The 12916-nt window shown below is 43.8% G+C and overlaps 1 protein-coding gene across 2 annotated transcripts in view; it reads left to right on the top strand.

Moving 5' to 3' along the window:
- Window positions 1-12916, top strand: part of DNAH12 (dynein axonemal heavy chain 12) — a 107459-nt gene that overhangs the window by 68822 nt on the left and 25721 nt on the right. For both annotated transcript variants that reach the window (XM_082209107.1, XM_082209106.1), the window contains 10 exons: window positions 834-967; window positions 2020-2182; window positions 3047-3127; window positions 3600-3776; window positions 4537-4668; window positions 4931-5020; window positions 7362-7502; window positions 8832-9073; window positions 9370-9517; window positions 11494-11639. In XM_082209107.1, the coding sequence (XP_082065233.1) occupies window positions 834-967; window positions 2020-2182; window positions 3047-3127; window positions 3600-3776; window positions 4537-4668; window positions 4931-5020; window positions 7362-7502; window positions 8832-9073; window positions 9370-9517; window positions 11494-11639 (1454 nt within the window). The remainder of the gene's footprint in view (window positions 1-833; window positions 968-2019; window positions 2183-3046; window positions 3128-3599; window positions 3777-4536; window positions 4669-4930; window positions 5021-7361; window positions 7503-8831; window positions 9074-9369; window positions 9518-11493; window positions 11640-12916) is intronic.

Raw genomic sequence — 12916 nt, 5'->3', positions numbered from 1 at the left:
GAGACTTCAATATAGCTTCCTCAATATAGTCTGGCCTATGGAAGCTTGCTTTCGCCTCTCTTACATGTTCTCTCACGTTGCAAGAATTACGTATGCCTCCTCCCATAGAGAGTAATCCAGCTTTGTAAGTACCATGTACATCTGTTACCAGGTCAGAGTGAATTGAGGGGAACTTGTGCTATAAATGTAAGGCTGCTTTTGTAAAAGCAAAAAACTAAAAACTCCCTCCACAGCAAATTGTCTCAAAGCACACTGGTTTGTATTATAAAGTGTGCCATTCACAGGCAATCTGACATTCAACTCTGGGGGTCTTTTGCTGATGAGAGTTGGATGCACTCCAGAGTTTGGCACCCCAAGAGTTAACACAGACAACAGAGATAAATCAGAAGTAAATCTGATTATATCAAAAGGGAATTAGCATGTTTACGAAAAATCTTAAAATCAATAAACAGCATGCATATAGTAGGCTAAGTTTAGAAGAGGTTAAAACCTATGTAAGAGTTGTTCTTAAAATATGCCTGGAAATACACAGAAAAACTAGGATGCAGGCAGGAAAAGGCAGTAGGGGATGTTGGTTGAAGGGGTAAGGTGGTACTAGAAAAAGAAGATTTGTGTTGACTGCTGCAGCATGTTTGTCAGGGGAATAAGAAATCCAGAAAGTGGAGTGCAGACATTGACTTGCAGGAAAATAATATGAACCATTCCTCCTTTCCCAAACTGCTAGCAGCAGATTTCATGAAGAACTGCTGCTGGGGACATACTCAAATATGCTGTGCTATGCTTAATAATGAAGAGAATATCACAAGTAATGTTTCTATTCTTATGTTTTCCAGCCATGGCCTGAAGATGCTCTTGAACGTGTGGCTATTAAATTTTTGGAAAGGCTTGAGCTCACAGACAATGAACGTCAGGAAGCTGTTCCCATCTGTAAACACTTCCATACTTCCGTGTTGTCCCTTTCTGAAAGGTGGTCTTTTTAAAATACATTCATAAAGCAAGCTGTTGTAAATAAAGGGGGGGGGAGGGAAATACTAGAAGGGTAGAGAAAAGTCTTTTTATGTTTCTGATCAATAATATTAACATAATATTGCTAAACAAAATTAAAATTTATTACAGAAATAAACAAAATATTTTAGAAGTCATGCTAGAACACCTTCTGTAAGCCAGCTTTAGATTATCTCATTTATATGAATTGAATTTACCCAGAGTAAATAGACTTGAGTAGCAAGAGCCTCATCCTCAACTCAGGATCAAATTAGAAGAAGCATGAAATGTGTCAATGGGATCTCTTGCATTTTTTTTAAGCAAAGAGATGGAGAGATTCAGATAAAGACTATGATGCTGAAGTGTTGCCTCCCTCCTCCCCATATTCCTGATCTAGATCTCGCCCTCTCTTACGCACACATGATATTTGTGTATTTTCCTCTGCATTGCAAATCTCAGCTTCATAGGGGGATAAATCAGGTAAATGGGCCAACATGTTTGCTTCTCTCATGCACCACCTCAGGTAGGAATAGAGAATAAATTAAAAAACAGCAACACAAGATTCTGTTCACAGATCATCCATGTCATATCTAGATTGACCCTTAGCTAAACTAATGGAATAGGTTTTGCTAGTGAGTCATTTTAGTATATGTGCTGCCGAAGCGAGCACTGCTAGTGAGTCATTTTGTTATAGCTTTCCCAGATTGTCTTTGTACAACAGTCTCACCATCCTTATTCAAAACTGAAAAAAATTTTTACCCCACTAGTAATAAAGAGCAGGAGATAGGCTTACTCAAGGGAAGAGGAAGCCTTGCAGATTTAAGGGGGGGGGGGAGGAAGAAACTTGGAAATTGCACAATCAGTAAGTAACACAACTGCATTTCTAGAAAAAAATTGATTGTCTGAAAAAGCATTTAGTATCATAACCTTGCAAAGTTTGACAAATATTCAGGTAATATCAGATGCTCAATGAAACAAATAGATCCTTCCTTTTTATTACCTGGTAGAGTGCAGTACTTCTTTCTTATTCCACAGATTTTTGAACCAATTGGGACGGCATAATTACGTTACTCCTACCTCCTATCTTGAACTTATTGCTTCCTTCCAACAACTTTTAACTCAGAACCGAGATAATGTAATGAAAGCAAAGAAAAGATATACTAATGGCTTAGATAAACTAGCTTTCGCTGAATCTCAGGTATGTCCATTGTAACTAAGGTTGCTTACCCATGCCTGGTTTTCATGTAGTGTGAAGCTGTGATTTGTTCAAGTATTGGCATAAGCTCAACACATCATCACCCTAATTACTATGTCCTTGCAGCTTTTCAGCTGCTCTGGGCAACAGCCAAACCATGCCATACTATTTCTCTGATGCTGGTCAGAAACACTGGTACTATTCTCTCCAGTGTAGTTCAGAATCCCAACTATCCAGAAGGGTGGTGAGGAGATGTGGGTGGGGCGCTGCAGCTTCCCAGACTTCCCAAAACAGATTGTTGCTCATGCTTAACAAGAGCAAGAAGGAAGGGGTGAGGCTCAGGAAGTGTGGTGCAACCATAGTTGCACTAAAACAAACCACAACTTAGAGAAAACACAGCCGGTAGCCTGGTTTGTTTTGCCCTTTGTTTTCATTTATTTGTTTCTGTGTGCTCTGTGTTTCATTTATTTGTTTCTGTGTGCTCTGTGTTTCATTTATTTGTTTCTGTGTGCTCTGTGTTTCACTCCTAAAACTTGTTGATTGTGTTGAAATTAGTTTTATTCTATCTTTAGAGCATATTATATTCTGTACTCTCTTCTTTTTTTTTGGTAACTGTTTGGATATTTAAATGTAAACAAGTCTAAAAATCTTTGAAATGAATCAATCAATCAATCAATCAATCAATCATGTTGCCTTATAATACTTTGCTTATGGCACTATCCAATGTTTGTTCAGAAGTAAGGCCCATTGCGTTCAGTGGGACTTCCCCCTAAGTATTTCTTAATGACACATTTAAATGCTTCATTTATCTTTCCCCCCACTTGCCATACTTTAAAGCAACTCATGGAAAATTGCTCTTCATTTTAGGTTGGTGAAATGAAGCAAGAATTAGTTGATTTGCAGCCTAAGTTGGAGCAGGCTAAAGTGGACAATGCAAATATGATGAAGGTAATGTTTCTGCTCCTAAAGATGTGTCAATGCTGCAGTGCACACAGTGGTCTAGATGTTGCTGGTGTAGCTTAACTGGGCATCTAGCAAAGGGCAGCTGGGGAATGTCCAGTTTGCTTTATTTCAGGCCAGTTGCAATCCAGTATGCTATTTGTTAATTAACAGGCTAGGTCTAGATTTCTACACACACATGCACTTTTATTGAAATATCAGCTGCAGCCCTTTTTGTAATAATTTCACTCTACCACACTGCACCCCAGGGAGGATGTAACTACAAAGTGTGCCTCTAGTTGTATAATATCAGCTGACTGGAAGCAGGGCTTAGAATTTTATGTAAAGTTCTCCTTTATAACATCAATTCATCTTTTCTAAAATAATAGCTTTTCTGAATAAATTAACAAAGAAATCTGATGGAGCTCTACAGGACTATTCTACTACATGGAACATTTCATTTCATGTCTTCTTTCTTTAGATAATTGAGAAAGAATCTGCAGAAGTTGAAGCAAAAAGCAAAACTGTAAAAATAGATGAAGAGCTTGCTACAGAAAAAGCAACAGAAGCCACAGCACTGAAGAATGAATGTGAAAGTGATCTTGCAGAGGCCATTCCAGCCCTAGAGGCAGCATTGTCTGCACTTGATACACTGAAGGCAAGTTAAATAAATAGAATAAGAGCGTGACCTGGAATAGCATTATTTTGATATGGATGAATTGAAGGGGAGGTCCCAAAGCTTAGCAGTAGAGTACATACTTTGCACGTAGAAGGTCCCATTTTCATTCCCTGACATTTAGCCTGTGATTGGAAAAACCTCTCCCTAAAGCCCTGGAGAGCCACTGCCAGTCAGAGTCAAACTGCAGGTTATGTTAATCACTAGGTTTGCCCTTGAATACAAGATTTTTTTCTCCCCCACATAATCAGCATGAAGATTCCATTCTTGTTCAGGACACTGGTGTGTGGGATAGGGGACTTTAACCCTTTGGTCCCTGCTGTCCGGATCAGATATTGCCATCCAGGCCTGTTGTTTGCATGATGATGGTGGTGGTGATAGGGAAGTTCCTATCAGAGTGAATGGGGCTTTTCCCCATACAAGTCCAGGTGATTAATGTATCAGCAATTTGTAGAGTTAACTTCTTGTAAAGGGTTCAGCTTAGCTTTACTCTTTTACCTTCTCATATTTTAATATATGAAGATAAAAATGAATTAATTGGACCGTGGATTTCTAAAGATTCCAGCTGCTATATGCTGACTTATAAATAAGTCACATAAATGTTATGTGTTGACTGATCATATTATTAGGTAAATCCTAGATATAGGTGAAAAATTCAACAAGAAGACTGATTTTGTTGTAATATATCATGTTTTAAAGCATTATATACTGTAATAGAAGTCAACAATCTATTTCATTCTAGCCTTCAGATATTACAATTGTGAAATCAATGAAGAATCCACCATCTGGTGTTAAACTTGTTATGGCTGCCATCTGTGTCATGAAGGACATAAAACCTGAAAAAGTTGCAGATCCTTCAGGGATTGGAGGAAAGGTAAAAAGGCTGACAGTAGCACAACAAATATCTAATTACAAAATTCCTAGGATGTACAAGGGGAATATTTTTGATCTTCAAGCATGGAAGTTTTACTTCCTCATGCAGGAAGCTTCAGCTTCCATCATACTGCTCAAAATCTCATGAAAAATGTGAATTAGATTGTTAATTAATATCTGAATAGCTCTTTAGAATCTTTTGTATTTTCTTATTTTCTTTTGTGTTGAAATATTTTACATACTGCTTTAACTTTCTTTTAAAGATTTTAGACTACTGGGGACCTAGCAAAAAACTTTTGGGTGACATGAATTTTTTAAGAGATCTGAGAGAGTATGACAAGGATAACATTCCAGTAAGTTTCATATGTATGTTCTTATTTGCTAGAGAGTCAATGTGAAAGTGGTTTCCTTCCTTCCAGTTTTTTTTAATAAATTTTAAAATATTTTTTTCAGTTTATACATCTCAAAATAAACATTTTGCATAATACCATGTAACAATTGACTTCCCTCCTTCCCCTTTCATAGTTCATTTTACTTATCTATCATCACTGCATACAGTGGTGCCTCGCAAGACGAAATTAATTCGTTCCGCAATTCTCTTCGTCTTGCGGTTTTTTCGTCTTGCGATGCACGGTTTCCCATAGGAATGCGTTGAAAATCAATTAATGCGTTCCTAGGGAAACCACCTTCAGACCTCTTCTGAAGGCTGGGGGGGGGACAAGGGCTTTTCTTCCCACCCCCAGCATTTTAAAAAACCCTGGGACAGCGGAGGACTTCTCCGCTGTGCGGGGCTATCTTAAAATGCTGGCAGGCGGCATTTTAAAATCGCTCCGGACAGCGGAGGACTTCTCCGCTGTCCGGGGCGATTTAAAAGCCCCTGGGAAGGCAGGCGGGGGGGACAAAGACTTTCGCCCCCTGCCCGCCTTCAGAAGGTGTTCCCGACCCCCCGCCCCACTTCGGAACAGCTTTCCGAAGTGGGGCGGCGGGGCCAGGTGTTCCCGCCCCCCCTCCCCACTTCGGAAGAGCTTTCCGAAGTGGGGCGGTGGGGCCGGCGGGGCCGGGTGTTCCCGACCCCCCTCCCCACTTCGGAAGAGCTTTCCGAAGTGGGGCGGCGGGGCCGGGTGTCCCCGCCCCCCGCCCCACTTCGGAACAGCTTTCCGAAGTGGGGCGGCGGGGCCGGGTGTTCCCGACCCCCCTCCCCACTTCGGAACAGCTTTCCGAAGTGGGGCGGCGGGGCCGGGTGTTCCCGACCCCCCTCCCCACTTCGGAACAGCTTTCCGAAGTGGGGCAGCGGGGCCGGGTGTTCCCGACCCCCCTCCCCACTTCGGAACAGCTTTCCGAAGTGGGGCGGCGGGGCCGGGTGTCCCCGACCCCCCGCCCCACTTCGGAAGAGCTTTCCGAAGTGGGGCGGCGGGGCCGGGTGTCCCCGACCCCCCTCCCCACTTCGGAAGAGCTTTCCGAAGTGGGGCGGCGGGGCCGGGTGTCCCCGACCCCCCTCCCCACTTCGGAAGAGCTTTCCGAAGTGGGGCGGCGGGGCCGGGTGTCCCCGACCCCCCTCCCCACTTCGGAAGAGCTTTCCGAAGTGGGGCGGCGGGGCCGGGTGTCCCCGACCCCCCTCCCCACTTCGGAAGAGCTTTCCGAAGTGGGGCGGCGGGGCCGGGTGTCCCCGCCCCACTTCGGAAGAGCTTTCCGAAGTGGGGCGGCGGGGCCGGGTGTCCCCGCCCCCCGCCCCACTTCGGAACAGCTTTCCGAAGTGGGGCGGCGGGGCCAGGTGTTCCCGACCCCCCCCCGCCCCACTTCGGAACAGCGTTTTAAAATGCTGGGGGTGGGGAGCGAAGCGCTGCCGACCCCCAGCATTTTAAAATCTTCCCAGGACACGGGGAGATTTTAAAATGCTGGGGGTCGGCAGCGAACGCTTCGCTCCCGCCCGCCAGCATTTTAAGATCGCCCGGGGCAGGCGGGGGGGAGGCAGGCAGGGGGGAGCAAAGACTTTTGCCCCCCGCCGGCCTTCAGAAGAGGTCCTCTTCTGAAGGCCGGCTGTGGGCGAAAGTCTTTGCTCCTGACCGCCAGCATTTCCCTATGGGCTTTCGTCTTGCGATGCAAGCCCATAGGGAAATTCGTCTTGCGAAGCGCCTCCAAAACAGAAAACCCTTTCGTCTTGCGGGTTTTCCGTCTTGCGAGGCATTCGTCTTGCGGGGTACCACTGTATTTTACTATACCCAATCTAATTGTTTCTCCATTTTACATCCTTCAAATATTTACCATACTGTTGAATATATCTAAATGCTGCCAGCGTTTAATTGTACACAATTATTTTTTAAATATTCAGCAAAAACTTTCCACTCCTCTTTAAATAAAGATTCTTCTTGCTCTCTTATTATATAAGTTAAACCTGCTGCTTCCACAGATTCTATCATCTTAAGTTGCGAATCTTCCTTACTAGGGATCTCGCTCACTTTCCATCTTTGGGCTAGCAAAATTTGAGCCGCCGTGGTTGCATACATAAATAATGTGGTAAACAGTGGGTCTTCCTGGGGAAACAGCAGGGCAACTAAAAAAGCTCTTGGGAAAGATGGGACAAGCGGAAGTGTGGCTGTGCATATACTCCCTTGGTGCATGCATTAGCAGAAACTGAATTACTGAATCCTAAATATAAATTTATATTCAACTGTATGTAATGTATTTTTCATATAGGTATCTGTGATGCAGAAGATTCGTGCTGAATATCTAACTAATCCTGAGTTTGATCCCCCTAAAGTGGCTAAAGCATCCTCAGCAGCAGAAGGTTTATGTAAATGGATTATGGCAATGGAAGTTTATGACAGAGTAGCAAAGGTATGCTTATTTACCTTATTTTTTTTCAACACTGAAAATTATTACATAATGCTAATTTATCCTCTAGGATACTCACATACACATCTGATGTATACTGCATCTAAATATAGTGGTTACCAGCCATGGATAGACTTATCCTCAGTGATTTGTCTTATCCTTTGCAAGTCATAGTGTACTAACCCTAGAATGGGCTGAAAATGTCTGAAAGATTCTACTACTGAGCAGTGGTGGAGCGTAAAGAAATGCTGCCCAGGGCGGGATGCGCCCCTGGGAGGGGTGTGATGCAGAAGGAGCCCCTTGTGGCTCTCCTTGCAAAACAGTGCAGGGGGTACACTTGCATGCCACAGTCCAGCAGAGTGAGTGGCAGCATAGCCACCTACCCTCTTCTCTCCATTGGGTGCGAAGAAGCAACAGGTCTCTCTGTTCCTCAGGTCAGGCTTGACCCATGGATGGAGGTGCTGTAGCTGGGTACCTCGCATGCCTGCAGTCTCTCTTCCCCTGGGTCAGGGTTGATTTGGGGTGGAGCTGTCACAGCTGGCAGCTTCTCTCCACCATGGTGGAGCTTTGCGCAACACAGCTCAGCCAGGGAGAGAGGCGGCAGCTCTCTGCTGCCGACTCTCCATTCTGGCCTGGGTCAGACGTGACCTGGAAGCAGAGCTGAAGCGGAGCTGCGTCTGGGCACAAGGAAGCTTTCTGGGTAGCTCCCTCGCACGCTGGAGTCTGTTGTGGGGGTGCCTGGTTGTGCCCCTTCCAGAAAATGCACCCAGGCCAAAGCCCCACACCCCAGCACGCCCGCCACACCTCTGCCACTGAGGGTGAGTAGATCTCAGTCTTGCCAGTGCTGAATGGAAAGCTGGTTGGAAAGCCCATATATTCTCTGAGGGGAGGGATACAAAAGTGGCAAATAGACAAACAGAAGGAAACAACACACTGACCAGTTAGCTGCCAAAACCCCTTAAAATCCTGCATATGATTTTTTTTTACCAGTATACATTTGCCATAATAGGCATCTGGCTGAAAAAGGCCCAAGGTGCAGCATGAAATTAAAAAGTAACATTGAATTTAGTTCCAGTGTAACCAGAGTTTGCAGAAAATTTAAATGTAGAGGGGGGGGCAGACTTGTAAACTAGCTAAAAAAGAAAACTTAATTTTTCTTAGGGCACAAGTCTTAACCAAATGCCTGGTGCATGGAAGCAAGCAATGTACCCACTTACCTGAGAGTAAATCCCACCCAGATACACTGATTTCATGTACTTTTCTAGATTCATTTTATATTACTTTATCACCCTTAGTAAAATTTAGTAAAATTTTATTAAATGTATCTAATAGGTGGTTGCTCCTAAGAAAGCCCGTTTAGCAGAAGCACAACAGTCGTTGGCACAAACGATGGCATTACTTAATCAGAAAAGAGCTGAACTTCAAGCGGTTGAAGACCGTTTGGAAGCATTGCAACAAACCTTTGTTGAGAAAACTGAAGAAAAAGCTCGCCTAGAATTTCAGGTGGACTTGTGTGCTAAAAAGCTGGAAAGAGCAGAAAAGCTTATTGGAGGACTTGGTGGAGAAAAATCAAGGTCAGATGAAAATACATTCTAGCAAGAACTAGATTTAAGACACACATGTTGTATAAAATAAATTATATTTAGTAGAATACACAGAAACATTTTGAAATGAAAAAGTTAGCTTATATAAATAAAAAATGTCCCCAAACATTATCTGTATTTCAATTGTTTAAATAACATACAACATGATTTTTAAATAAGATACAAATGCCACTTTTAATTCTTATAACAGTTCCCATGTAACTGGAATAAATGCTGATGAAATAGGCCTTTTTTTTTACCTAATTTAATATTGTGTTTTCCCCTAGGTGGTCTAATGCAGCAAACGACCTTCAAAACACATATGATAATTTGACAGGAGATGTCTTGATATCAGCGGGAGTGATAGCTTATCTGGGTGCTTTCACTTCTGGATTTCGACAAGAGTGTGCAAAAGATTGGAGCAAGCTATGTAAAGTAAGATTGTGTGAAAGTAGTAGTTTTCATCCAGTGTGCCGTGGCACCCTGGGGTGCCTTGAATGATGGTCAGGATGCCGCAGACAACACTGGCCTCTGTCCCTCTTTCCTTCCCTCCCTCCTCTGATGCCCTCTCATGTCTCTGCCTCCCAAAGGCTTGCACGGCTGCTTGTTGCAGCAGCCCTGGCTACAAGCTCCCCAGCTGAATGATGCCTCTGGGGCTGCCCAGGGGGTGCTTCCCAGCCCCCTGTGGGGCAGTAAGAGGACACACTTCCCTTTGGGGCAGGGGAAGCAGCTCAAAGACCAGGGGCATCAGCTGCGGCTGCCCAGAGGACTCCCAAGGAGAGGGGAGAAGAGAGGAGGCTGAGGGAAGACTCCACAAGGGAGGGTGCTTGAAAAAGGGTGACAGGCTGCCAGCTCTGCAGGCAAGGGGTGACACAACTGGGCTTCTGAGTCCCACAGGGGTGCCGCAGAAAGAATGTAGTTGGTTGAGGCAGCCGTGGACCCATAAAAGTTGAAAACCTCTGTGTTAAAGTATCTCCAGAACAAAGTCCTCTCCTAGTGCTTGCTCTTTCAGTAGATCTCATATCTATGTACAGGTCAGGGAACAGTGAAATGTATTTTGTTGATTATGGGGATTTTTAAATTAATGGAATTAAATAATTATTGATGGCTTTGATAGGAGTTCAGTGTAGCACTATGGTAATTGTTACATTAGTGCAAACATTTCAGCTTGCCAGGTGGAATGTCCTCTCCCTCTCTTTCTTCCATGTACTGTTTTGGGGGCTTCCCCAATACTCCTTGAGTCAATTTGGGGGCGGGGAGGTAGAGGTGATGGGGGGAAAGTCCTGTTGTGCTTGTAGAAGTCTATGAGCAGGCTTCTGCTAGCAGGACTTGTTAGTTGAATCTTGCCCATTGAGTTGCATCCATTGCTAGTTCTTTTTTGAGTAGATCCATTAAAAAGAATGAGCATGACTAATTTAGGTCCATTTATTTCAGAGGGTCTACTGTAAGAAGGACTAACATTGAATACAACATAATGGGACACATGGCCTGATCCTTTGTCTCTCAATTTGCTTTCTTGTTGATTTAGTGTTATCTGAAGTGTTTGGATATACTTTTGCTAGGAGTGTGATTGACAGATGGAAACGATATAAATAACTGGAGGAAAAGTCAGCAGCTTTCAAGAATGTGTGGCCAAGTTGTATGCAAGGATCCCCACTTCCTGGACCACTCTTGCAGTGGCGTAGCGTGGGGGGTGCAGGGGGGGCCGGCCGCACTGGGCGCAACATCTGGGGGTTAGGGTTAGGGGGCGCAAATCCACGGGTTAGGGGGCGTAAATTACTTGCCTTGCCCCGGGTGCTGACAACCCACGCTACGCCACTGCACTCTTGTCAGTCCAGGGAAACACATTCAAGTAGGTTTCAGGCATTTTAATGTGGTTTTGTGGCTTTAGCCAAAAACAAAACAATCCCAACCCAAGAAATACCCTCTAAGAGCTTATTAGCCAGAACATATTCTTAAAAGTTGGGTTGCATTCAGCTAATTCTCCATTCTTAGACGTCTCTTCAGTTCAGCAGGTGTTTCTGTGAATGGAATCTGGGAAGCCAATTTTTGCATATTCTTTCTTCCTCAGCCTCCTGTGCCCCCCCCCCACTGCTCCAGTGTGGTTGGGGACCCTTTGAAACATGGTGGGAGGTGGTGCCAGGGAAGGCTGCAAGGGTTTTTGTGAAAATTGCCCTTTTCCTTACCATTCAGAGAAGCCACCACTAGAGCCAAGAGCCTACTATGCATAATTGGTTATAACTCATTGTAGTGACTTGGAAAAATATTTTTGTGATTGCCTGCTGTGTCCTTTCCTCATTTTCTGTCACCTGCCCTCCTAGAAACTGAGGTTCAGTGCAAGCCATTAACTGGTTTTATATAAATTGTTCATAAATACTTGATATTAAGGAAAAAATTATTTGTCTTTACAGGAGAAAAAAATACCTTGTTCTGAGAGCTTCTCCCTGAGTAAAACACTTGGTGATCCAATAAAAATTAGAGCCTGGAATATTGCAGGTCTTCCGACAGATCAGTTTTCTATAGACAATGGTGTGATTGTCAACAACTCTAGACGTTGGTAGGTAATGCAAACCTATTATTTTGCTAAACTAAACTAAAATGAGATTACTGCAGTAATATTTATACTTTCCATAACGCTGATTCAGATTTCTAATATACTTTTTATGATGGCCAAAATTGTCTTCAAAATGATTTAAATATGTATTTGACTGCTTTTTGAGAATATAAAGTGTCAAGTACATAAAATAAAAATAATCATGACAGCCTGAATACATAGAACATAGGAAGCTGCTTTACACTGAGTCAGATGATTGGCCCATCTTGTTCAGTATTTTATACAGCAAGGAGCCTGTGGTCTTTGCTATTGGAAAGTGAATGTCCCATGTATGGATGAGCTGCCAGTCAATTTGGACCAAGGGAGAGAGCAGGAATAAGGAACTGCCGGTAATGATGGAGGGTCCTTGGGCATTTGCAGCAAAATTGATGGGGGTGTGTGTGTTGCAAAATATTGTTATAGGTAGGTAGCCATGTTGGTCTGCCGTAGTCGAAACAAAATAAAAGAATTCCTTCCAGTAGCACCTTAGACACCAACTAAGTTTGTTACTGGTATGAGCTTTCGTGTGCATGCACACTTCTTCAGATACACTGAAACAGAAGTCACCAGTCCCTTATATATACAGTGGTGCCTTGCAAGACAAAAAGAATCCATTCTGTGATTCTCTTTGTCTAGCGGTTTTTTCGTCTTGCGAAGCAAGCCCATTGAAGGATTAGCGGATTAGCGCTATTAGCGGCTTTTAGCGGCTTATCTGCTGATCGGATCAGCTGATAAGCGGCTTAGCGGCTTAGCGGTTTAGCGGTTTAGCGGCTTAGAAAAAGGGGGGAGGGGGGGAAACCAGCAGGAACTCGCAAGACAATGTCGTCTTGCGAAGCAAGCCCATAGGAAATTCGTTTTGCGAAGCACCTCCAAAACGGAAAACTCTTTCGTCTAGCGAGTTTTCCGTCTTGCGAGGCATTCGTCTTGCGGGGCACCACTGTAGTGAGAGGGTGGGGAGAGGTATTTCTCAGAAGGGTGGTGGGAATGGGTGATTGTCTGATAGGTGTGGTAAACCTGTTGACGACTGTTAAAGACTGCAATTGGTCTTACAGGAAAAAGCAATGGGTGAGATGGCTAAAAATAGCTTTATCATGTATAATCAGATAAGAATCCAATGTCTCTATTCAGACCAGGTCTCTCCATGGTTTTAAGTTTGGCAATAAGTTGCAATTCAGCAACTTCTCTTTCCAGTCTGTTTCTGAAATTCTTTTGTAATAAGACAGCTACTTTGAGATCTTGTA

The sequence above is a fragment of the Podarcis vaucheri genome, assembly GCF_965113315.1.
Source record: "Podarcis vaucheri genome assembly, chromosome: 2".
Classification (NCBI taxonomy): Eukaryota; Metazoa; Chordata; class Lepidosauria; order Squamata; family Lacertidae; genus Podarcis; species Podarcis vaucheri.
The sequence above is the reverse complement of the archived record's forward strand: the minus strand, read 5'-3'. Positions and strand labels throughout refer to the sequence as shown.